This window comes from Schistocerca cancellata, chromosome 1 (assembly GCF_023864275.1).
Source record: "Schistocerca cancellata isolate TAMUIC-IGC-003103 chromosome 1, iqSchCanc2.1, whole genome shotgun sequence".
Taxonomy (NCBI): domain Eukaryota; kingdom Metazoa; phylum Arthropoda; class Insecta; order Orthoptera; family Acrididae; genus Schistocerca; species Schistocerca cancellata.
Window position 1 is genome coordinate 1,089,292,018 of NC_064626.1, and position 26,418 is coordinate 1,089,318,435.

At 42.3% G+C, this 26,418-nt stretch overlaps 1 protein-coding gene across 1 annotated transcript in view; it reads right to left on the bottom strand.

Moving 5' to 3' along the window:
* LOC126091307 (uncharacterized) overlaps nucleotides 1-26,418 on the bottom strand; it is a 579,675-nt gene that overhangs the window by 222,795 nt on the left and 330,462 nt on the right. The window contains exon 2 of the mRNA XM_049907051.1: nucleotides 13,353-13,413. Within this exon, the coding sequence (XP_049763008.1) occupies nucleotides 13,353-13,413 (61 nt within the window). The remainder of the gene's footprint in view (nucleotides 1-13,352; nucleotides 13,414-26,418) is intronic.

Below are 26,418 nucleotides of genomic sequence, written 5' to 3' on the forward strand. Positions count from 1 at the left end.
ATAGCGTTACGGAGATGTTTAACAAACTCAAGTGGCGGACTCTGCAAGAGAGGCGCTCTGCTTCGCGGTGTAGCTTGCTCGCCAGGTTTCGAGAGGGTGCGTTTCTGGATGAGGTGTCGAATATATTGCTTCCCCCTACTTATACCTCTCGAGGAGATCACGAATGTAAAATTAGAGAGATTAGAGCGCGCACAGAGGCTTTCAGACAGTCGTTCTTCCCGCGAACCATACGCGACTGGAACAGGAAAGGGAGGTAATGACAGTGGCACGTAAAGTGCCCTCCGCCACACACCGTTGGGTGGCTTGCGGAGTATAAATGTAGATGTAGATGTAGATAGGGATACGTTGCGGAGCGTGCATTGCAGTCCCTGTTATGAACTTTGTTCCTAATGAACAATGTCATGCCTTTTGTATTGTGCAAAGAACCATCACAAATCGCGGTGACTTCAGCGTAATTATGGTCTACGAATAAAAGAGTTATTTCTGTTTGTCTCATCGTGTATTTCTTGCAGTCAGGAGCCAAGTTTCATTGTGCTATGTTATTTGACCCCTGAAATATCATGCAAAAGTTACTTTCGTCCTTAAACTTTGCACACCAGTGTACGTTCGTCATTTGTCTTCGGCAGGCGAAGGATGTCGTCAGACAGGAATCCGGCCTATCTCAATGAGCTTTACCAGCCTCTTACGTGGCACGCCTTTGGCATAAAAATATGTGGATGGAGGTGGAATGGTGGAGGGGGGGTGGGGGGGAGCGCCAGAGGAGGCATTGAGTGCTGATCGACAGGCATATAGGTCAGCTCTTGGCAGATCTTTAAGTGGTGCAAATATAACTGTGGGTCTGTGCGTTAACTGGCACTGGACGGAAACACGTGTGACTTGCTCTGTGACCTGTGAGTTTCCACACCGTATTCTTACTGAACTTCTTGGATGCTGTTTGGTTAGACAATTACTGTGCTTCTGAATTTGTTTCTACTGGCTGAGCGGTTCTAGGTGCTACAGTCTGGAACCGCTGCGACCGCTACGGTCGCAGGTTCGAATCCTGCCTCGAGCATGGATGTGTGTGATGTCCTTAGGTTAGTAAGGTTTAAGTAGTTCTAAGTTCTAGGGGACTGATGACCTCAGAAGTTAAGTCCCATAGTGCTCAGAGCCATTTGAACCATTTGTATTTTGTGGATAAATAAAGGAGTGTCGAGTGTGATACCATACCTCAGCTTATTTTTTTTATTATTCTATATGGATGCGATATTTGTAATTGTTGTAGCATGGACTACCTGACGCCAGACTTTAATAAAACGACAGGATTATCTTGTGATGTGTTTATCTGTTAATCGCGGATGCTCTCTTCTAAGTATTATTGCATAAATTATGAGATTGGAGATGGAGAAATAGACTGTCGTTAGCCTAAACAGGTGTGATAAACAGCCTGAAAAGATTATGTAAGGTGGTCGGTGTACCAGACTAACTTCGAGATTTCGGTTGTGCTTCAACTCTAGCGCCCAGTACTTTACGCTGTAAGATAGGTCAAGTAAGAAAATGGATGGAATACACGCTAATAATACCGTTCCCCGTTTATTATAATGGTCCTTACATAACTAGATGATATTGATATCAACATTTCCACTTTTCATAAACAAGAGTTTTAAGGAAGGAATTATGCACACCTGAGGTGATCATAAAATTTCCGTGAATGAAGATGAAATAAATTATGGTATTATATAAACCACTGCGCGAAACAAACTTATGAAAGATATCTACCCTGCATAAGGCGAGGTGGAAACAGAGGACGAAAACTATTTTATATCTTAGGATAGTATTATGATAACAACTTTGTAAAATATTTTCGATCGGCGGTGTTCCACGGCTATAACGTTGCAAAACCCATCTCAGAAAACTCCACGATGGCTGATAAATGGAACTTATCATTTCGCAACAACTAGTTCCGATCTACAAGCTCAGACCACATAACATCACCTCTGTATGTATGTATACATCATGATTGAGGTAATGAACATACTGTCTCGAATTTGAAGTCAAATCTGCTTCTAAAATACTGTATTTAAGATGTCACATATGAACAAGATTTCAGATTTAACATATCTCACAGGCGTCAGTAAACATCCCAATTTCAAAAGCATAAACATCTTAATTTGAAAAGCAAAATCGATTCTAACTCTTTTTTGTTGTCAAATGGAAGAGCACATTCTACCTGCGTCTTACGTTCATACGGAACTACCAGTGCCACAATGTTCACCAGTACATGTTCTTATATCAGTGCGAAAGTGATACTTTCTTGGCTTGATCATAGTCTTCTAGACAGAACCTTGTAGCAGTTCAGTTAACAACTATCAGTCTATGATAAAAATGTCTTTTTTTTTTCTTTCGAAACGCTATTCCGTGTGCATCCGTGTCTCTCCAATCGTAGGTTTGTTTCTTGATTCCATCTACTTTATATAAATGACAGAATTCTTGGGGATTTTCTTCAATGACGTTAAAAAGTATATAGATATGAAATGTGTGTCCTTCGTATTTACTCAGAGCTATTTCACTGCAGATATTGTATGTTCCTACCAGTTCTTGCTCCAGCCTCAATAAAGTCGCTCCTGCTAGTGTTCTAAAATCTTGCACTACTTATAAAGCACTAGTGTGTATGTCACTCTTCTCTAACAACCGAACCTTTAGTCCTGTCACGGGAAAAGCCACAAATAACACTAACGTGCCGTGAAACTAGCTAATGTTACCCTCTGAGAGGATTTAGAATTTTGACAGCGCGTGTGTCTAATGGGTAAAGGCATCGGACTATAATTTTGAATAAGGTGAAATTAACAGAGAAACTAAACGGACTTTAACCTTGCGAGATAATGTAAGTGGTAAAATCATAAGTGAATGAAAAAAAATGAACGGTCGCTAGCCCAATTAAGCACATTAATTTGGAAATATATGTTTAAGAAAATGGAACATTGGTTATTGAAGTTACTTTCGTTGAAATTTTCCTTTGAATAGCAAATAGGATACAAACTGACACAGTGCACTCTGAACTGTGTGTATCAGCAGTTAACAATAACGCACACACCAGTAAATTATAGGGATTTGATTTGCACCAAGCTAAGACAGTTACACTCAAAATCATTACTCAATCAAACACTGAACTGTTACTGCATTAAGTGCAGAACTAATCTTGACACGAGGGGCTTTTATCTTAACTGATATGAAAAAAATAAAGATTAATAATATCGTAAATACACCATTTAAACTCCTCCACATATATTAGTTTTCTTTAGCAACAGTAATAATTCAATTTCCTTTCTAATAGGTGGAGAATATGATGGGAACCCATAAACTAGTATAGTTTCACTAGTCAACGCCGTCTGATTATTACAGTAGACTAAACTAATTCAAACGCCTGATCATTCACTTCACTTGGATAGTTCATAATTTACTTTGCAAGACCATAAAATACAACACTGGGCTTAATTAACTTCAAAAAAGAAACCATTCATGACAGAAATCAAAACCACACTATTTTTAAAATGAGATTAACTTATTTGCCTTTTTATCGCCTGTGAAGCAGGTATTCTAGACAATAATAATTACACAATCTTGCACTGTAATCCTACGAAAGTATATTTTGTAATAAACTAAGGATACTATAGCAAAAGCCTATCCAAATTCACTTTTGTGGTTCTAACTTTAACTTTTACTATTCCTTTGTATTAGAAAAAAAATCGCTTTTAAGCACTTGAATAAAGAATTGTTCATTTAAATCAGGATACTCGGTTTTAGTAGCACTTAGGAGAGGACCCTGCATAGGTTCGTGCTCATGACAGAAAATATGGTTCTGGACACTGATTTATAATGTTGTGATTATTTTTAAAACCACACACAAATTAACTGGTCCATGCCCATAAATATTACTGAATGTATGATGTTAGTGAAGTAGTGCCGAAGATTGGTGGCAAGCGACATGGCGACTAACGATACTCACGGCTCTTGATGTTCGAATGCTCTGTAAAATCTCTTCTTGGCGTCGGATTTTCAACACATTAGAGCCATTCCTTTATGCCGAGAATACTAAACAATAACCAGACCGACATCCGAGGCAAATGCTTTGTAAAGCTTGTTCCAATTGCCCCTCTTACCACCGTCGAAGTGTACCGTGCTACGGCTAGTCACATACTGCGTACCGTTCACACCAAGGAGCCTCTCAGTTAGATCACCAAAACCACCTTTTACATCGCGCCATTCCACTTCCGTTGCGGGGGTACTTCCGTACAGCTTTGACATGTTACAAATACAAGTGCCTTAAGCATGAACCAGCTTTCAATAAACATTTTCTTTTTGTGAACATACACATATTATAATAATTTATCATTTTAACATATACTTTTGCTTTTTATTACAAAACTCAAACTTTGTCACATATCAATTCATAATTGCAGGTACACAGTTACATAATATAAACCTACTTCTAATCGATATTAAGTTTTACATACCGCTGCAGGTGAACATCTGCAGCTAATTGAAACTCTGAGTTGAAATGCCACTTGTGCGTTGCATAGTATCTGATTTTTCGTTTCATGTGGCTGACACAACGTCGCATTATAATACGTAAGCGCGTTACAACTCTTCAGGGTAAACTAACGGCCTTATATTGACATGAAAAGTATCAGATTCATCTTACTGCAAGCAACAAAACAAGACATCATAATGGTAACATATCCATGGAATGAGGCTGTAATCTTCTTCTGTGGATTTCCTGGCTCAATACGGCTAAATGCCAAATGTTTCCTTCAACAAATCTACTTTCATCTGTCCATTGTAATTGGATCTGAGATTCTAACCAGGTTAAACGAACATTCACTTACAGAAAAGGAGAAAACAGAGACGGTTTATGATTTTTCTATGAACTAATACCTACACTTTATTGATCTGATTAACGTTTCATTCTAGAAATACCGATGTTCTTAGAAGGCAATAAGGGTAAAGCTTGAGTTGTAAAGTTCCATGGATAAAAATTCACGACGAGTTTTTGAAATAAGTTCCTATTATCAACTGAGATAGGACATACAAGGGTGAGCCAAATGAAAACCTTAAATTAGTAATAACTAATCGAAATTTCGCGCTATTATCCTGTAAGTTGGTAAGCGTGCTACAAACAGCGTGCAGAATGGCCTGTAGGTGGCAGCATAATGCACATGCACACATACCGTCGCAGTATCAGTATAAAGATGGCCGCCCCACTTGCGACTTGGACCAGGGAAGAACAGCGTTTTGTTTTTCGGTTTTTGCGTAGTGAAGGCGTGAAACCTATTGAAGTTCATCGACGAATGAAGATTCAGTACGGTGATGCATGTTTGTAACAGCAGTAAGTCTACGAATGGAGTAGGAAGTTCGCAAATGATGTGACTTCAGTGGAAGATGCTCCTCGTCCAAGTCAGGCACAACGAGTTGTGACTCCACAGAACATTGCAGCAGTTGAAGCCATAGTGAAGGAAAACCGCCGAGTGACACTGAATGATATTGCAGCATGTTTACAGATTAGTCATGGGTCAGTACACCACATTGTGCATGATGTGCTCCAGTTTCACAAAGTGTCTGTCAGATGAGTGCCACGGCAGCTGACTCCTGAAATGAGAGAACGACGTGTTGATGCTTGTGAAGAACTTCTTCGGCGCTTTGAACGAGAAGGTGGTGGCTTCCTTGCAAGAATCTTTACTGGGGACGAAACCTGGGTTCACTTCCACCAACCGGAAACGAAGAGAGCGAGCAAGGAATAGCGCCATTCCTCATCACCAAAACCAAAGAAGTTTCGAACAGAACAATCAGCAGGGAAGGTTATGCTGACTCTCTTTTGGGACGAAAAAGGCGTCATTTTGGACCATTACATGCCCAGAGGGACCACTGTCAACAGTGCATCATACACAGATCTCCTAAAAAATCATCTGCGGCCTGCTATCAAATCAAAGCGACGTGGATTGCTGTCAGCAGGTGTCCTTTTGCAACATGACAATGCAAGACCCCACACTGCCCGTACAAAAGTTGCAACAATCACAGACCTGCATTCTGAGTGTCTTCCTCATCCACCACACTCACCAGACCTTACCCCAAGTAATTTCAATATCTTTGGACCACTCAAAGACGCAATGGGAGGAAAGAAGTTCCGTTCTGATGATAAGGTACGCTACGCGGAGCATGACTGGTTGCGCGGGCTACCAAAAGTATTTTTTTCTACAGGAATTTATACACTACGTAAGCGCTGTAGGACTTGCATTGAGCGGGATGAATATATTAACTAGGAAGGGCTGCTCCCTTGCTTACTGGCTCATAGCCGACTGTGAAATTGCCCACGTGAATATCGTTGACATGGTGGGCTCGCTGTTATGCTCGCCGTGTGCCGTGGATATTATACGATGTGAGGCACCTAATAGAAGCAAAGTCAGTAATCTCCGGTTTTTTTCAGAAGTTACATTATGGTAGAAATTGATTCTCCTTGGTGTTTTCTAGCAAAATCCACCAGTTTAAAGAAGAAAAAGCTACTGTAAATGGGTTTATTTCCCTCCTGAAAACTGGGGTTAGAAGAAAAGGCTGCAATCTCCATGATCATCTGTTACAGTCTGAGTAACAAAGCCTGCAATACCCTCATTGACCAGCCAGAGACCGCATGCTGTCCACGTAATTTCCAGCCCTTGTATTTCGTTTGTTAAACTACAGCAAGGCATTAAATTGTCATGCTCTGTGTTGATGGTACTTCTATCGAGATTTTTACAACATTACCCGTTAATATATTTAAAATACACTGTGAAATGAACAGCACGAAGAAAAATCTGAAGCAGAAAAGATACTGAAGGCTCTGAATGCTTGGTATTTCCACTTTTCTCCCTGAAACAGATAGTTACTGAAGAGATCAACCAACAACAAGTGCAATACATTAGTAAGAGGTGAGAAATTCTAAATTCTTAACATAGACACCTATAAATATTAAAAAAAAGACACGCATGTTGCTCAAATGCTTCCAAAAGCGCATTCAACCACTGCAACAACACCTTGTCAATCTTGAGAATATGGCCGATATCACGCTTCTTTCAAATTTATTTTGGTGAGAACCTGAGTCCGAATCAGAAACTGGATTTTTATCAAACTCTGATTGACAACGTCCATCCATCCGATATCCCTAACTTGGCAGCCAATAATAACAGTGAAAGTGAACCAATGGAAGTCTCCAGACTTGTATGTGCAGAAAAGTTACATAGTAATATCTTACAACTTCGACTAATGAAAAATAAAATATAAATCTGTGGTAGTATGCTTTATCGTTAATATAATAATGACCTTTGTTATCCATATTTAATTTCGAGCCTTTAAATACACATTCAGCTACAAACCTGGCTGAAATGCAAAATCAGTAAAATTCACAAGTCGGAAGCAGAAACAGCACTTTCCGAATTAAAAACGTTATTATCTGTTGTGACAGCTACTTCAAGGTAAAAATATTATGTAAAATTGTTTTGCTAATTTCAGTAAACATAATCGAATTTTCGCCCCATGGACGCCTGTACTTTTTCTTCTAATGTAAATTTTCCAAAGTGGAGATTACTGACTTCGTTTCTAGGCAACCCATGTACCTGGTATTTGTGTCACTAAATGTTTCCTGTGTCAATAATATGCCTGTGCGCAGTTTGTATATATGTCTGTGTATTAGTTTTCAAGGAGACACAATGTGTAGCTAATACGAATCTATAAGTTATTTCCATCTTAAGCTACAAATTATTTCTTGAAACAATTCGAGTGTTACAAACAAATAACAGTTCTCTGCGTGAATCACTTTTTAATTGTGTCACTATTTTTTCGAAAAATTACACCATGTTCAGAGGAGAATTACGGAGTTACATTCTTGTTATTAGTGTGAAGCACAGAAGCCTTTTCACAGCTCCAGTAGTGAGCGATACTTCTTTTTTTCCGGCAACAGCACTGCTAAAGGTCCAAAAATCAATTACACAGAATTGTTGTGCATTTATTGGTAAAGTAGAACCAAAGAGATGCTGCTTACTTCTATTTTTTTGCATTTGCTCTCACTGTACATGAAGTAAGAAAGTAACAGCTTAACTACAGTAAAGGGCACATATAACAGTATGCAGCTTCTATTTGATTTTACTTTACCAGTAGTAACACGTTACTCTTGCATAATTTATTTTTTTAACTGTAGTAGTGCTGTTTCTGAAAAAATAGCTATAGTAACCAGAAAAAGAAGGAACATCATCAGTTTTTCACTTAGATTGCTGTTGTCAATAGGCATCTGTGACTTCGCTAACACCAACAATGTAAATAAGTAATTCTCCACCTGAAAATGATGCTACAAAGCAACTAAAAGGGAAATGGTATACCAAATAAAAGACTGACCTAAAAAATTGCTTTGTTTATACATATTTGTCATTAGTCCCTCCAAGGACTAAGCCTTATAGTGACGGGGGGCTCAGTACTCAATGATACAGACTGCCAATGCGGGATAGTCTATTTGTAATAGCTGGTCGCTTGGTAATAGGAGAGAGGAAGCCAATTAGTCGGAAACATGGGAGATGTGGTGTAGAAGATAAAAGGGCTTCTGAAGCAGAAGAAAATATTAATCTCAAAGCAAAGAAGACGGATGAGTCAATTTGTCCTGACATTGATACATCAACGCTAGTCAAGGCGGAAAGGATGGACTCTCAGAACGGCGGATCTAGCAGAAGAGGCAACCCACCAAGCAGAACGAAAATCCACGTCGCGTCTGAATTGAGCAAGCGACTACGTAATCAGCGTCTTTTTACATATTGATGGGTACTATAAAAACCAGTTGCATCTGTTACCAAAACGGTCAGTTACGAAAGGCGTCTGTTTCCATACTAGGCCGCTGTTATAGCCCATCTGGCGATATGAACACAGATGTAACATCACACGAAGGGGTTAACACCCATTCTTAATTTACTTTCAACCAAGACTTGATGACAAACACTGAACACAAAAGCACTGCAGAAGGTAAACAATCCTTCATCACTGATAACACTGATGTAAATAGGCCATAGGATTCCGGAGAGCCTGGAACTTAATGTAAGGAAGAGTTGAAGCTTCCTAGAACTTCTTGCATATGGCCGGCAAAAAGTTTCTGCTAGGCACAGTGAATCTCAACATTTTAAAAGAGACTGGGAAACTTAAATGATTGATGAAAATATTGAACATACGCAACATACCCAGCACTTCAGGAAACCAGTTACGGAGTTGAGAATGCATTTGAATGACAGGCCTACAAGATTTATGAAGGGAAACCTGCCACAAAGAATAAACAGAAAGTCACTGCTTGGAACAGCTTTCATTGTCAAATGGGATGTAACAGAATGTTTTGCGTCCCCATCGGAGCAAATATCATTTCTCTCGTTCATATCAACAAATAATGGCTATACCATCATAAATGCACATGCACCCACCAATAATGCCAACAGAAAAAATGCAGAAAAAGTCGAGCAGTTCTGTGAAACACAAGAAAATGAGACATCAAAAATACCAAAGCACCACAAAAAATTTCAACGCACACATTCGCAGAGAAGAGAAGTACAAGGCAACAATGGGAAACTTCCCAGCAAACAGACGCAACAGTAAGATTTGAGAAAGGCTCATCAACTTCTGCAGACATTTCGACTTAAAACTAATGTCAATCTTTTTCAGCATATTACCAAGGTGAAAGGTGATATGATCTTCTAATACATATTTAGGCTCATATCATCTGGATTTATGGCAATAATCAAACAATAACGTACAGAATTTATGAATGTACGGGTCATAAGAGGACTAGGCATAGATTCGCATCATTTTAACAGAAATCGAAACCTAATTTAAATCTAAAAAACCAAACCCCAAAATTAAAAAAGTCTATATAATTGACACGAAATTTATATTAGACGACAGGGACTATTTTGTTAAAAAGCTTCAGACAAAAAAAGATGGTAAATTGGGACGAAATCAGAGAAGCACTGACAGAAACGGTGAAAGAACTATATCAGTCACGAAGAAGAAGGAAACAGAGGTGGTGAAATAACATGTGACGAAGCGACATAGCATACACTAACAGTTTGGAAAAAATGGAACTCCTGCAAAAAGGAAGGAGACTGGACTTATTCGTCGAGATCAGAAAACAGACATCAAAAATTATTTGAATAGAAAAACGGAAGTATGACAAAAACGGTTAGGAGAAACAGACACAAATTTCAGACTGAACAATACTACGGACTTCTACAAAGTTTTCAAAGAAGAAATAACACGGTACAAGCCAGTGAGCCTACACTTCAAAGATTCAACAGGCAAACTGATTACCAACAACAAAGACAAGTGTCAGTTACTAGAAAAATACTTCAAAAATCTTCCAAACTGCGAGGAAACAACACAACGACTATCAGACAGTTTGAAAAGGAAAAATCCACTTTCAGAACTACCGTCATTGCATCAAATTGAACAATACATTGGCGGGCTGAAACACATAGAGCGCCAGATGAAGACGGGATATTACCTGAGATGTTGATACTGGGATGGAAGTAGACAGCTGAACCCAAGCATGAGCTTGTTAAAGGTTGCTGGGAGAAATTAAGAATACCAGACGATTACGAGTATAAACAAGCCATAATCCATCCACTATGTAAGAAGAGATACAGGGGAGACACCAGCCATTACCGAGGCATATGTCTGTCACCTACAAAATTATACCCAAATAACTACTGAATAAGTTGGAAGACTAATCAGAACACACAACTGGCGTGTACCAAGCAGGATTTAGAAAAAACAGACCGTGGCCAGAGCAAATTTTTAACATGAAAATAATCTTCAAGATCAGAACAATGAGGAACCTTAACATGGTCGTTACATTCATCGATTCCAAAAAATATACCTACGATTCTGTCTGTAAACAGTATTCTTAAAGCTGGAAGAAGCAGGTATCGACAAAACTACCAAACAATTACTCGAAAAAGACACTCACAGACACAACTCAAAAAGTTAAATTCATAGGAGAAGTTTCTGAACTTTCACAACTAACACAGGTCTTCCGCAGGGCGATGGGTTCTCACCGATTCTCTTCAACCTGGCCGTAGACAAGGTGATGAGAAAGTGGGATAAAGAACTGTAAGAGAAAAACATCGAAGGAATCCATCAAGGGCAAAAAATAGGAAGATGTGTAGTGAAACGTTTCGCTTTTTCTGACGATATTGCAGTAACTTCTAAGGACAAAACAGATGCAAAGGTAAAATGCGAATACTTCACGTAAGTGCAGCTCACATCGGATTACTAATATCGTATGAGAAAACGGAATACACTGAACATGAATACACGACGAAAAATAAACACAAACTGATATGTTTAAGTATGTGGGAGAATGGATACAATCAAGTGGATTAGATAATACCACAAGTAAAGAGAGATAGAGGAAAATGTAATTAGTACAGTTTCGCCCAAAACCGATGCAAAAAAGGATCGGTATTATTCAAGGCAAGAATTATACACTATACAACAGTAACTAAACTGGAAGCACTTTATCAATCTGAATGCCTAACGCTGAATAAAAGATGCGAACAAGAACAACTGAAAAATAAAGAAAGGAAATTAACTAGAAAAATTTTAGGACCACAAAAGAATAACAAGATAACAAGTGTACGGACAGAAAAAATATACAGAAACATAGGAAGAGGAGGTTAAAGTTTTACGATCATATTTACAGAATAAATGACATTAGGCTGACGAAGAAAATTTTTAATTTCATTTGCAAATTAAAAAGTACCACAGGATTAGTGGAAGAAACGAGAAAGGATTTGAGAAAACTCAACGTCACAGAAGACACCATACGCGACAGAGAAAATTTCATGTTACTGATCAGTACTGCAAAATTTCCTGCCCAACAACAAAAACCACATCTTGAGAGGATGAAGTGAAATGAACAGAGATAGGCCATCAGCCAACGCATGAAAAAGTTCTGGGAAGAACGAAAAAGATTGTACCTTAGTGTTAGGCTCAAAGCGGCCTCTAACTGGCCAAATTCTGTAATAAAAAATTGTCAATAGTTTTCATGATGCTGTCCTTAACAGAAAAAATTGTCATTAATAATTCTAGAGTTTTAACAACAAACGTTTCTGACTGGAGCGATTACTTTTACTGTCTGTTAAGAAAAGTGGGTTGATATGGTGCTCGCTGTTATGTTATTGCGAGCTGTTGATTTGAATTTCCCAGAATACTGGGGTTTTTTTGAGCCTAGAACTAATACTGCAGAAGCACAGCTCTCTGGTTAGCACATGCATATTTGTAAAAATTAAATAACAACAAAAAATAATCAGATGAGAATTTATGTTGCAATAGCAACGCAAATACTTGGCTGGTGCCATGAAAGTGACACAACTGGTATGAAGTTAGTACTTTATACAGCCACGAAATTCTGGAATAAAATTTATAAAACTTCATGGTCTAGTACCGTAGTATTTGTTACTAGAGTCGCCCATCATTTTTAAATTAGTAGTCTGACTGATAAGTGAGGGTACACCGAACATACTGTGTGGTAACATAAAAGATGAATGGTCCAATCGAATAGAAGCAGTATGTCATAACTATTTCAGTTGATATGACTGAAACTCGTCCGGAAACAGTACCTGACAACAATAACCTAATACATCAGTGGTGGGCTTCTTTAGTACTGAATCATCACTACAGTCCGCATATGTGTGGTCTGCTCGTCTAGTCATGACGTCAGGCGTTAGTGTGTATCATCTGTAACATAAGCCGGCGTGTGTTGGTAATAGCTTTCTCAGCAAATGTCTTTTCAAAGTAGGTACAGAGGCCGTATTCTTGAACCCATTTCCCAACGCTACCAGGAATACTTTTCAAACTGGACGGCAGTCAACTAGCCATTGCGCGTAATTCACAAGCTGCCTTCGTACCTTAGTATTTGTAGTGTATTCTTTGGCCGACGGAACGTTTGCGAGATATTGGTGCTTTTCCGAAGCCTCATTAGTATATTTGAGCAGTCGGTACCAACCAATCGTAGAGTAAGAATGAAACAATCTGTCACGAATAACAAAGAATCGAATACTTTTTGACTCTACGAGACAACATACAGAAAGAATGTAGCAACATTTCGTTTCTGCGACGTTAGTGTTGCACAGGAACTTGAATCTTTTTACATCGCACACATATACATTATGTGCCCGTCTAAGTTTATCACAAGTATGAGCATCTTTTTAGATAAGAGCTTAAAAAATTACCACTTTGGAGACCTTTACTTCATTTCGTTGCCAGGTTATTAAATATTTTAAATATTTAAAAAGAAATTAATTGCGTTTAAATGTACTTACGTGACGTATATTCCCATGACATGATGGTGGAAGGCCACATCAACCCCAACACCAAACACCACTGTAAGAGGAAAAAAGTACACTGTTAGTGCCACTAAAATACGAAATCTGTCATAGTTTACAACTATGTTTTAATTTATGATTTGACAAAAGACGGAAGATTTTCTTCTATCTGTATTGCAATACATCCGTTCTTAATGTGTGTATCGTGCAATACGTTCTTTCGTTGGTATTATCTGTTACCACAGTTCTAGCAATTTAGTAGTTTTGTCCACAGTGATTGTGTATCTACGAGGGCAGTTCAATAAGTAATGCAACACTTTTTTTTCTCGGCCAATTTTGGTTGAAAAATCGGAAATTTCTTGTGGAATATTTTCAAACATTCCCGCTTCGTCTCGTATAGTTTCATTGACTTCCAACAGGTGGCAGCGCTGTACGGAGCTGTTAAAATGGCGTCTGTAACGGATGTGCGTTGCAAACAACGGGCAGTGATCGAGTTTCTTTTGGCGGAAAACCAGGGCATCTCAGATATTCATAGGCGCTTGCAGAATGTCTACGGTGATCTGGCAGTGGACAAAAGCACGGTGAGTCGTTGGGCAAAGCGTGTGTCATCATCGCCGCAAGGTCAAGCAAGACTGTCTGATCTCCCGCGTGCGGGCCGGCTGTGCACAGCTGTGACTCCTGCAATGGCGGAGCGTGCGAACACACTCGTTCGAGATGATCGACGGATCACCATCAAACAACTCAGTGCTCAACTTGACATCTCTGTTGGTAGTGCTGTCACAAATGTTCACCAGTTGGGATATTCAAAGGTTTGTTCCCGCTGGGTCCCTCGTTGTCTAACCGAACACCATAAAGAGCAAAGGAGAACCATCTGTGCGGAATTGCTTGCTCGTCATGTGGCTGAGGGTGACAATTTCTTCTCAAAGATTGTTACAGGCGATGAAACATGGGTTCATCACTTCGAACCTGAAACAAAACGGCAATCAATGGAGTGGCGCCACATCCACTCCCCTACCAAGAAAAAGTTTAAAGCCATACCCTCAGCCGGTAAAGTCATGGTTACAGTCTTCTGGGACGCTGAAGGGGTTATTCTGTTCGATGTCCTTCCCCATGATCAAACGATCAACTCTAAAGTGTATTGTGCTACTCTTCAGAAATTGAAGAAACGACTTCAGCGTGTTCGTAGGCACAAAAATCTGAATGAACTTCTCCTTCTTCATGACAACGCAAGACCTCACACAAGTCTTCGCACCCGAGAGGAGCTCACAAAACTTCAGTGGACTGTTCTTCCTCATGCACCCTACAGCCCCGATCTCGCACCGTCGGATTTCCATATGTTTGGCCCAATGAAGGACGCAATCCGTGGGAGGCACTACGCGGATGATGAAGAAGTTATTGATGCAGTACGACGTTGGCTCCGACATCGACCAGTGGAATGGTACCGTGCAGGCATACAGGCCCTCATTTCAAGGTGGCATGAGGCCGTAGCATTGAATGGAGATTACGTTGAAAAATAGTGTTGTGTAGCTAAAAGATTGGGGAATAACCTGGTGTATTTCAATGCTGAATAAAACAACCCCTGTTTCAGAAAAAAATGTGTTGCATTACTTATTGAACTGCCCTCGTAAAAGGAGTCTTCCATGTGAGCCTAAACCTCGCGAAAAGAAAAGAACTACGTCGAAAGCACTGTAATCCATCAACACAGCATTTTTTTATGTTAACAGGAGAGTATTAGACATTTTTCCGTGATCCCTGCTGTACTTTTCCATTACGTCCAGCCAGCCTCGTAAAATTTCAACTACAAAAAACCACTCAGCAAAACATGTACACACGCACAGAAATACGAGCAGTGAGCAGTATGCATTATGTCAAGTCTAAAACTTTAAAAAAGGAGAAAGCGATGAAAACAGTCACACTTAAAACACTGCTAGAGAGACGTCGTTCTCCTGCTCCAAGCGATCAGAAAGGACGTCACCGACTCGCTGTCTCCAACAGCGTTGTGAAAGGAAGGACTGAAAATGGGAAAACATTCTCGGAAACTCCTTTCATGGAGCTGCCTGAGGATAATATATGTTGTAGGTCTTCTCGATGTCAAGAATATACCCAAGAGATGATTCCGGGCAGGAGCCCGCAGTATAGTCCATTCCAGGAGAGCTAGATTATCAAAGGTACACTTATACTGAAAGCGACCTGGATTATAAGATCCAGACAAGGCGGCAGTTGACCATACATCTCAAGGTCTTTCCAACGCATTTACTGAGAGCGACATCACTACAACTACGTGATCGTTGGTGGTCTTTCCCGTGTTTCCAAAGTGGAATTGAAATTGCCTCCCGCCACGAGTCAGGAAAGTGACCTGACGCCCAAATGAGGTTAAACAGCACAAGGAGGATTTCCTTGCTGCGCCCTTTGAGGTTTGATGGACCCCACTGTGATCAGATGACGAACTGCAGATAAGGAAGAACCCAGGCCCCAAAAGAGAAGAGCAGGAGCATTATTCGTCAGTGGCAGAGTTGAAGTACCAGATATCCCTCTCAGTAATCACTTTGTAGCGTCGGAAAGTTGAATCCTGGCTGGCAGTGACAGTGACTGTGGTAATAGGAGCCGCAATAGTTTGGGCAATGAACCACGTGTTGGTCTTGGGGACTTCCATTCCCCATTACAGCAGCCACTGGGCAATTCTCTCCTTTCCCAGAAATCCTCCTGATGATCTCCCAGACAACTGCGCTTTTAGTGGAACGATTTGTAGTGATCAGGAACTGTTATCACGATTACCTTTTTCTCTTTCTAATAATTAGACATTTCGCCCTTGTTACCCGAAAGACGCGAGGTTCTCTGCATTTGGCCACTGCTTGAACCTACGCAGAGCCGCCTCCTTGATCCTTATTGCAGCACGACATTCATGGCTCCACCTTTTCAGCTAGCCTAAAGTTTGTGGATTCTTCAGAGGCGCCGTACATCATTTGAGTAACATGATTCACCAATTCCTGGAAACTGTCTTCGCGGTCAAACAGAGTAAGTTGAGAGTAAAGCGTCTGGTCTACCCTACTAAGCAACAATCGTGGTGGCTTTCTTTCGGTCACACTATCCAGCAGGTGAACCAGGCTATGGAAGTGATCAGTTGAGTGCACGTTATCAACCACTTACTACTCAGCGGTGTGTGGAAGGCCCAGAGTGCGTAAAAAGAGAGAGACAGCAGTAAAAGACCTTGTTGCAGTGCTGAAGCGCGTGCTCTACTCCTGTTCAAAAAACACGCACTTGAGGACATGAGAACGCTCTCAATTGCTCTACCTTTGGGGCAGGTGGTTACAGATCCGCAAGCACATGGTATACATTAAAATCACCGCAGAGGACGAAAAGGTGTGTGTGTGATTGGGGGGGGGGGGGGCAGCTGAGTCAAGAGATCACGGAGAGTCTTTGAATTTGGCACCTCATATGGGGGCATGCAGAGTGAACATGTTGTCAACCGATGATCGATGATGCACACACACTGATACAGAGACTGCTTTCCGGCTTGTTGTGAGGGAAAGAAACGAGGAGTGACAGGCCCTTGTTTCCGAAAACTGCCACTTCTTTACCTCTTTGTTCCCTAAGGTTATCCTTATTTTGGAGAATAAGCTGTATCTCCTGAAGACAGAGACACAACGGTCTACCCTGAGCTAGTAGAAGTAATTCCTGAAACCATCCAGAGACCGCTGAAGTACGGAAGCCGCCTTAAACGGTGAGGTTTTTCTCTGTCATTCTTCCGTGGTTCTTGATGGTGGGGAGATTACAGCGAAGGGAAGATTACTTGAGGGATTTGCCAGTTCCATTAGGCAGAAGTCCACACCATCGATGGTATGGTTGTCGTGTGATCCATCAGATAGGACCAAGGTCGCATGGTCGCATGGCTTCAGACTTGATCTGCGAAGGCAGGACATTCCTTGCTCCGTACTCGATGGGCACGTGAGTGAAGCAACACATTGAATATCGGTTCGTTGGCAGCGGAGCCGCATCTTTCACACATTATCTAACTGTTACAACACGTGGTGCAGTTACCGAAGCGCTGCCACTTAAAGCAAAGCATTTGATTAGGTACTCAGAGCCTAACGTTTAGTTGGAAAACAGATAACTTCGATAAACTGAAAGTCAGGATAAAAGTTGCTGACTTCTGGAACTCACCGTCAACACTTTTCATAAAATTTTGTTCTTCAGTGATACGTTGGCTTTCCCATTCCTGTTATAGTTCATTGATACCTGTACCCATAAAGTTCCGATACGTCACACCTCCTTTAAAATAATTTAGTCCAGCTGGCAGCACACAGTTGGTAGCCTATTCTCCAAGTAGACTGGCGTTTAACAACTTGTTTGCTTGAGTAGCTTTCAGTGCCTGGATCAGGACTGTACCATTGCGAAGCCTCTTGACAGACTGAAATTGTCCTGCAAGCTTTATTTTTGTAGAAAGGGGACAATTTTTTAAATGAATTTTAGATGCATTTACGAACAAATCCTGTGGTCCTACACTATTATTGCTTGCACTCAAATTCCCAGACGTCTCAGGTGGACTACTGACACTGCATCTCTTCAGTGTTTGGATGTTACAACGCCCAACAGACCACCCACACCGCTGGGAGTAGAAGTAGGTGATTTAGTCTGCATGGGAGTCCCCTAGCAGCTACAAAAGTAAGCGACCACCCAGATAGAGCCCCGCTTGCGTGAGTAAGCCTTATACAACTGAGATGCGGCAGGTTCTCCTTAGATTGCCTGCTAACGACTGTTCCATCTCAACAGCCAGACGGCTAATCGGCGCGCACCAGACCGTGAGATTGAGGGTTTTATAGAGGTTTTTACTATCCTCGCGGTCCTGGTGGTTAAGCAAAGATCCCCGTTCCCTGAGACGTACAACATTCCACTGTCGCGCCGCGCGGCGGTTGCTAAACGTCGTGCCCAGAGCTTATGGTTACAGAGGACTGCTCAGGAACCCGGGTTGGCCAAGCCCGTAGCGAGCATTCGAATTCTAAGCTCCCTCAGGTATTTGCCATTTTGAACGACCCGTGGACATGTGTGACTTTATCGAAAATACCATGGACGCTTTGAGCTTCCCGCCAACCCCCCCCCCCCCCCACCTCCCCCAATCGACGACCACACACAGTTTACAACACACGAACATATACGACAATATATGATTCAAATTTTAATCCAATAACGATAACATAGTTCCCAGTATGGTTTGTCAGGAAAGGTGAAAAAAATTGTCATGTAAATGCGCGTTTAGTTCCAGCACAATGTTCTTCTCACGAAGTAGAAACAATAGATTATATAACATTAGCAAGCATAATGCAGGGTTTTTTTTTTCTTTACAAAACTCAGTTCGCCAAAAAGGAAATAGCACTTGCTCGTGTCTGCACTTCAAGTCTCTTCCCAATAGGGTCTAAAGAAGATGAGTTCATTCACATTTGTTATGCCGTATCACTGGATATGACTGAGTTGCGAGACCCAAGAACGAATTCATAATTCTCTGTCTCATGATCGCTCATCGTCGTAAGTAACAGACAACTGTTACCCATGTTTAGCAGCATCCACATGGTTTATAGACACACCTCAAACTCTTTAAAACTTTCGTGAACTATAAAGACCTCTCCGCTGTAACTCAAACGATTCCAGTTTGACACACTGAAGCATTAGTGAAATATCACTCGCTATTTCATTTACTCAGCGAGTATTTACAACTTTCAAGGAAAAAGAATGAGATTGACTGAGTATCAACTTAACCATCGGTCCAACAATCGATTAACTTTTTTTAGTTCAGCAATGACGTTATAACTGGTATCTAAAATGAAAATGATGTTCATTTTGACCTTTTTCTTTCTTTCCAGAAACTGTGAAAGGATGTGGGAGGGGATCGGCTGTGTCTTTTTAAAGGCCTTAAGTGACTTTAAGAAACGATGGAAAACTTAAACAGGATATTCATACCACACACGTTCCGAATGCAAGTGCAGTGCCTTAATTCCCCCTCACAAGGAATAGAAGAGAGAAGTCACAAGAACTAACAAGCTAACTATCACCGTTGGACCACACACGGAAAAACTGAAACGACCGTATGTGTGGTATTAGTGGCCGGGAGATCCTGTCTGACGTTGTTCGACCGCCTGGAGCAAGTCTTTCTATACTGCGCAGCACAATTAAAGGGTCACTTTTTCGAATTCCCGTAACATTTCAAAGCGGAAGTTTGAAATTTGCCTCAAAGGTGCGTACCACATTTTTCTGTAGTGGTACAAAAGCAAGGTGTCCTACGACGTCGCCCTCGCGCTCGGTGACGCTTCAGACAGCAAGGTGTCGACACACGCAAAAAGAAGGCGAGAGCTCTAAAGTTCATGTGACACATAAAGTAGGTTAATGATATTACATTGGCACCAAAGTTCATCAAAATTCTTTCCGACGCCGTAGGGGACTAGTCAGGTGATGGTAAGATCATCACATCTTCTCTTACATACGTTTTACCGCTTATTTTGACGCCTCTGCAATGGAAGTCAGAACGGCGACAACCAGTGTTGAAATCTACATCTACATCTACATCCATACTCCGCAAGCCACCTGACGGTGTGTGGCGGAGGGTACCCTGAGTACCTCTATCGGTTCTCCTATTGTTCGTGGAAAGAAGGATTGTCGGTATGCTTCTGTGTGGGCTCTAATCTCTCTGATTTTATCCTCATGGTCTCTTCGCGAGATATACGTAGGAGGGAGCAATATACTGCTTGACTCTTCGGTGAAGGTATGTTCTCGAAACTTTAACAAAAGCCCGTACCGAGGTACTGAGCGTCACTCCTGCAGAGTCTTCCACTGGAGTTTATCTATCATCTCCGTAACGCTTTCGCTATTACTAAATGATCCTGTAACGAAGCGCGCTGCTCTCCGTTGGATCTTCTCTATCTCTTCTATCAACCCTATCTGGTACGGATCCCACAGTGCTGAGCAGTATTCAACAGTGGTTTTCTTGTGAGTGGCAGAGCAAATTACACTCCTGGAAATGGAAAAAAGAACACATTGACACCGGTGTGTCAGACCCACCATACTTGCTCCAGACACTGCGAGAGGGCTGTACAAGCAATGATCACACGCACGGCACAGCGGACACACCAGGAACCGCGGTGTTGGCCGTCGAATGGCGCTAGCTGCGCAGCATTTGTGCACCGCCGCCGTCAGTGTCAGCCAGTTTGCCGTGGCATACGGAGCTCCATCGCAGTCTTTAACACTGGTAGCATGCCGCGACAGCGTGGACGTGACCCGTATGTGCAGTTGACGGACTTTGAGCGAGGGCGTATAGTGGGCATGCGGGAGGCCGGGTGGGCGTACCGCCGAATTGCTCAACACGTGGGGCGTGAGGTCTCCACAGTACATCGATGTTGTCGCCAGTGATCGGCGGAAGGTGCACGTGCCCGTCAACCTGGGACCGGACCGCAGCGACGCACGGATGCACGCCAAGACCGTAGGATCTTACGCAGTGCCGTAGGGGACCGCACCGCCACTTCCCAGCAAATTAGGGACACTGTTGCTCCTGGGGTGTCGGCGAGGACCATTCGCAACCGTCTCCATGAAGCTGGGCTACGGTCCCGCACACCGTTAGGCCGTCTTCCGCTCACGCCCCAACATCGTGCAGCCCGCCTCCAGTGGTGTCGCGACAGGCGTGAATGGAGGGACGAATGGAGACGTGTCGTCTTCAGCGATGAGAGTCGCTTCTGCCTTGGTGCCAATGATGGTCGTATGCGTGTTTGGCGCCGTGCAGGTGAGCGCCACAATCAGGACTGCATACGACCGAGGCACACAGGGCCAACACCCGGCATCATGGTGTGGGGAGCGATCTCCTACACTGGCCGTACACCACTGGTGATCGTCGAGGGGACACTGAATAGTGCACGGTACATCCAAACCGTCATCGAACCCATCGTTCTACCATTCCTAGACTGGCAAGGGAACTTGCTGTTCCAACAGGACAATGCACGTCCGCATGTATCCCGTGCCACCCAACGTGCTCTAGAAGGTGTAAGTCAACTACCCTGGCCAGCAAGATCTCCGGATCTGTCCCCCATTGAGCATGTTTGGGACTGGATGAAGCGTCGTCTCACGCGGTCTGCACGTCCAGCACGAACGCTGGTCCAACTGAGGCGCCAGGTGGAAATGGCGTGGCAAGCCGTTCCACAGGACTACATCCAGCATCTCTACGATCGTCTCCATGGGAGAATAGCAGCCTGCATTGCTGCGAAAGGTGGATATAAACTGAACTAGTGCCGACATTGTGCATGCTCTGTTGCCTGTGTCTATGTGCCTGTGGTTCTGTCAGTGTGATCATGTGATGTATCTGACCCCAGGAATGTGTCAATAAAGTTTCCCCTTCCTGGGACAATGAATTCACGGTGTTCTTATTTCAATTTCCAGGAGTGTATTTCAGACATTCCGCCGCTCAGAAGTGGCATGAAAAAGCTTCAGAGGGTGACATAAAGAGTGTTGAAGGTATCATCCCTTTACTTGGGATATTGATTTCCACGTATTCTGCGGTCGAAACGAGTTCACAGTGTGATGAGCAAGTGGGCCTAGCTTTGACACTGCTGAAACTTCCGGACGTTTCAACCTTTCTCTATGGATGTTGTGGGGCTGCATCCCCACTGATCGTGGTCACATTCCCTTTGCAGTACAGCGCGAACAAAATTTTTGCTCTCGTGCACGGTTTGGAACCGTTAGGGACCGTTCAGAACCATTCGACGACGAAATTGGAACATGATCACAACCAGCAAAGGATGCTTAGGCATTTTCAGTTCTCCTGTTTCGTGTACTCCTGTGGCATTAATAAAATAGTACCTATGGCACTTCCCAGTTCAACAACATTTTCGGTGGCACCCCGCCCACCTTTAATGAGAATTTTAGAAATATAGCTGTATAGAGACAATCTGTAATACACGTTAAGGCGCCCGTAGTCCTTCGATTCCAGATGCCTGCCTCCAGGCACCTAGGACTACATCGCAGGTTGTTACTGTAGATATATTTTTTTAAATCCTCAATAAATATGTTACTGAACTGGGGAATCTTAGAGGAACTTTTTCCCGTTTTATTCAGGCATGTGCCGACGCAGTCCCCTGTGATTACGCCACATGAACAGGAGGGCTGAAATGCATTAACATCGTTTGCTGCTTACGATCTCCATCAAATTTCGTCGAATGGCTTTGAACGGTCTCTAGTGGTTCCAACCTGGGTCGAGGGCAAAAATTTCGGTCGCCCTGTACTCCAAAGGGTGCAATCTCGTTCATTGGGGAGCAGACCCACGACGTGCTTGGAGAAGAGTTGAAAAGTCCGGCGAGTCAGCAGTGTCAGAGGTTATCAAGAACGTCGTCCTGTAGCTTATCTCACGGCGAACTGTCATTTTCGAACGTTACATGTGTGGGAATCAACGCCTCAAAGGAAGGAATGGTTTCACTGCGGCCTTTTCGTGTCAGTTCTGAGTGGTGGTGTGTCTGAAACGTTTTCCTCGACCACCTATAAAAAAACGGGATGGTTTCAAAGCCGGACGTCACCGTTCTGCCTTCCATCGCAAAGGTGTCAAAAAAAGGGATGAAATACAGGCGAGAGTGGGTTTGATGACCTTCCCATCGTGTGGCATGTCCATGATGGCGTTGGGCAGAATTGTGGTGAAATCTGATGCCATTGTGATATCAATAACCCACATTAAACGTCACTCGAGTTTTTGAGCTGTGGCCTTTTCCTTGCATGTGTGGACACCTTGCTGTTTGAATCGAAACCAAGCCCGAGGCTGAAGTCTTAGAGAGCCGCGCTTCTTCCTCACTACAGAGAAAAGTGGTACGCTCCTTTGAGGCAAATTTGAAACTTCTGCGTCGCAATGGTGGACTATTACAAGGTTTCGAAAAAGTGATCCTTCGTGTTGCAAGTGTGTTTGACGCCAGTGTGTCTATGAATATGGGATGACTGATGAGGACAACAGAAACACTCAGTCCCTGAGCGAATAAAATATCCGACCCGGCTAGGAATCGAACACAGGGCTCTGTGATGCGAAGGCAGCGACCCTAAACATTGTTTTCTCCACTTTGTTCGTCATTGTCCTCGTCTTCTGGTCTGGTCGGACGTCACATGATATCCCTTCCAGCTCATTGTTGAATACTTTTCTCAGCCACCCGTCCTATGAGCGAACACGCTGAGTTACCGCGGCGGTTCCACTAGACCAAGAGCTGCAGACACCAAATATCGAGATTTTTTCTGGTAAACTAAAGGGGCATAATTCGAAAAGCTTATTAAAATGATGTAAATACCTCTTGTTTTTGAGAATACAGTCTTTTTAAAAAGTGATCTCGCCGAAATTTCGCGCACTTTGAACTCTTTTTTACAATAGTAAAGTAGGTTCAGCTGGAGAACTCAAAGCGATGTATTATGCCTTTGGCCATGCGATAATGAGACAAAACATAACTTGCTTGGAGAACATTACTTCGATCATGTGCAACGAAGCTGCCATGAGCACCATAAATGCACCTCCTATGAGTGTAGACAACTACACTACTGGCCATTAAATTGCTACACCAAGAAGAAATGCAGATAATAAACTGGTATTCATTGGATAGATATATTATACTTCAACTGACATGTGATTACATTTTCACGCAATTTGGGTGCTTAGATCCTGAGAAATCAGTACCCAGAACAACCGCCTCTGGCCGTTGGGCATTGAGTCAAACAGAGCTTGGATGGCATCTACAGGTACAGCTGCCCATGCAGCTTCGATACCACAGTTCATCAAGAGTAGTGACTGGCGTGTTGTGACGAGCCAGTTGCCCGGACACCATTGACCAGACGTTTTCAGTTGGTGAGAGATCTGGAGAATGTGCTGGCCAGGGCAGCAGTCGAACATTTTCTGTATACAGAAAGGCCCGTACAGGACCTGCAACATGCGGTCGTGCATTACCCTGCTGAAATGTAGGGTTTCGCAGGGATCGAATGAAGGGCAGAGCCACGGGTCGTAACACATCTGAAATGTAACGTCCACTGTTCGAAGCGCCGTCAATGTGAACAAGAGGTGAACAAGAAGTGTGAATGCTCTGAAAAGCTAATTGTATATCACAGCATCTTCTTCCTGTCGGTTAAATTTCGCGTCTGTAGCACGTCATCTTCGTGGTGTAGCAATTTTAATGGCCTGTAGTGTATTTGTCACATTATAACACGTGGTTAGTATTTGAAAACATTGAAATGATGTTGTTCATTAACCTAACGTTTTAGGGCAAGTCAGTGATAGCGATACAATTTCCTCTACGTCCACGAAGAAATAAATACGACGGAGAACTGTGTAGAGTACTATGACAAAGAATATTCTGGAAGTTTTGTTTGCAAAGTGCAAAATTACCTCAATGAATTTGCGCCTCTATGCTACTTGGACACGTGACTAGCCAAGCTCTTTGTTTCGCAAGTTGTCATCAAGGTCATCCGATCTCACCTGTTGTGATATTTTTGTTTGAGCTTTATGTAACGTGCGCTGCATGTACTGCGCCTTTCCCAACCTCCTGCCAGTCATGAAACACAGTATTAGCTGACTACACGTTTCTCGTGTAGGAGAACTTAGTGATTTTTCACGTATCTCACAAGACACATGGTTACGTATAGGTTCATTCCCGTTCCAATAAACCTTTCTGAGCACTTTAGCGTATTAATAGTATTTTTGTCTTGCGCAAAAATTTATACCAATGTTGACTATGTAAAGTTGTTTTATTTCGATTCTCTGAGCGGGAGCAACAGTATTCAAAGCTGTGATACGACAGTGTAATAGTGAGGTGCTAAAAATGGATCCTTAGTAATTCTAATCATCGAAAATTGATAATCGAAAATTGACGAAGATTGTCACACAGCATCGTGAAGCAAATGACCACCATCTTTAATATCCTTTATTTTCAAACACAGTTTGGACCTAGTTCAAAAATGGAATATTCGAGGTACCTGACAATCTCTGATCCTGTTATCAAACGTTAAATTGACGCAAACAATGCATCATTGATCAGTTGTGGCTCACTCTTTTCGATATTCGTGGCAAACGTAATGTTTATATGTAAGGGACACCTAATGAAGCAGCCCTTATAGACGGAAATCCACCGCTTAAGACGATTTTTAGTTGACCTAGTACATACTCTGATACATGTTTCTGATCCTTAACAACGAGATCCTCTTCTCAGATTTCTTTCTGATAACTCCGTTTCTGCTCTGAAAAACAGCTATAAATATCAACATATCTGTGGCACATACAGTAGTCCAACATGGACATGATGAAGTATTCATTGTTCGTTCTATAACGCTGTGATAGATGTGTTCTTCATTTACCACTACTCATGCATGAGCCCCAATGTAAATTTCACAAGTTGCACACATCAGTTGAGCGACAAATAGCAGCAGCCAGGCTACAGGAAAACAATTGTGTACGACCTACTATTCTCACTCAAATAGAGCGGTTGTAGGAGGTACAGTCCGGAACCGCGCGACCGCTACTGTCGCAGGTTCGAATCCTGCCTCGGGCATGGATGTGTGTGTTGTCCTTAGGTTAGTTAGGTTTAAGTAGTTCTAAGTTCTAGGGGACTGATGACCTCATAAGTTAAGTCCCATAGTGCTCAGAGCCATTTGAACCATTTTTGAATACTCAAACACTTGCACATTTTGATGAAATTCCTTATCTTGAGATTCAGTCTTTATACTTTCGACAGCTTGCAACATTTAGCCACATATTAAAACTGTTTTCTAGACCCCTAGAAATGCTTTTCCCGGATCTCTCGTCCAAGTGAGTCTCTCAACCATGTTTTGCAGAGAGTATCAAACCTTGATACATGGCTCTTCTCCGTTCATTTCACACTTTGCAGTGGCTCTCCCGCTATTCACCTGAACTCCCTTGATTTTCATTTTAGTGAGAACCAAAGTAAAACTCTTCGCTGTACGCATTCGGTGCTAGTAGTACAGCACTGCTGAAGAGCCTCTGTGCACTTCGGATGCATCGAAGAGAAGCCAATGGGCAGTTAAGACTTTGAAATAGCTGCTAAGAGATATCTTGGTGGCT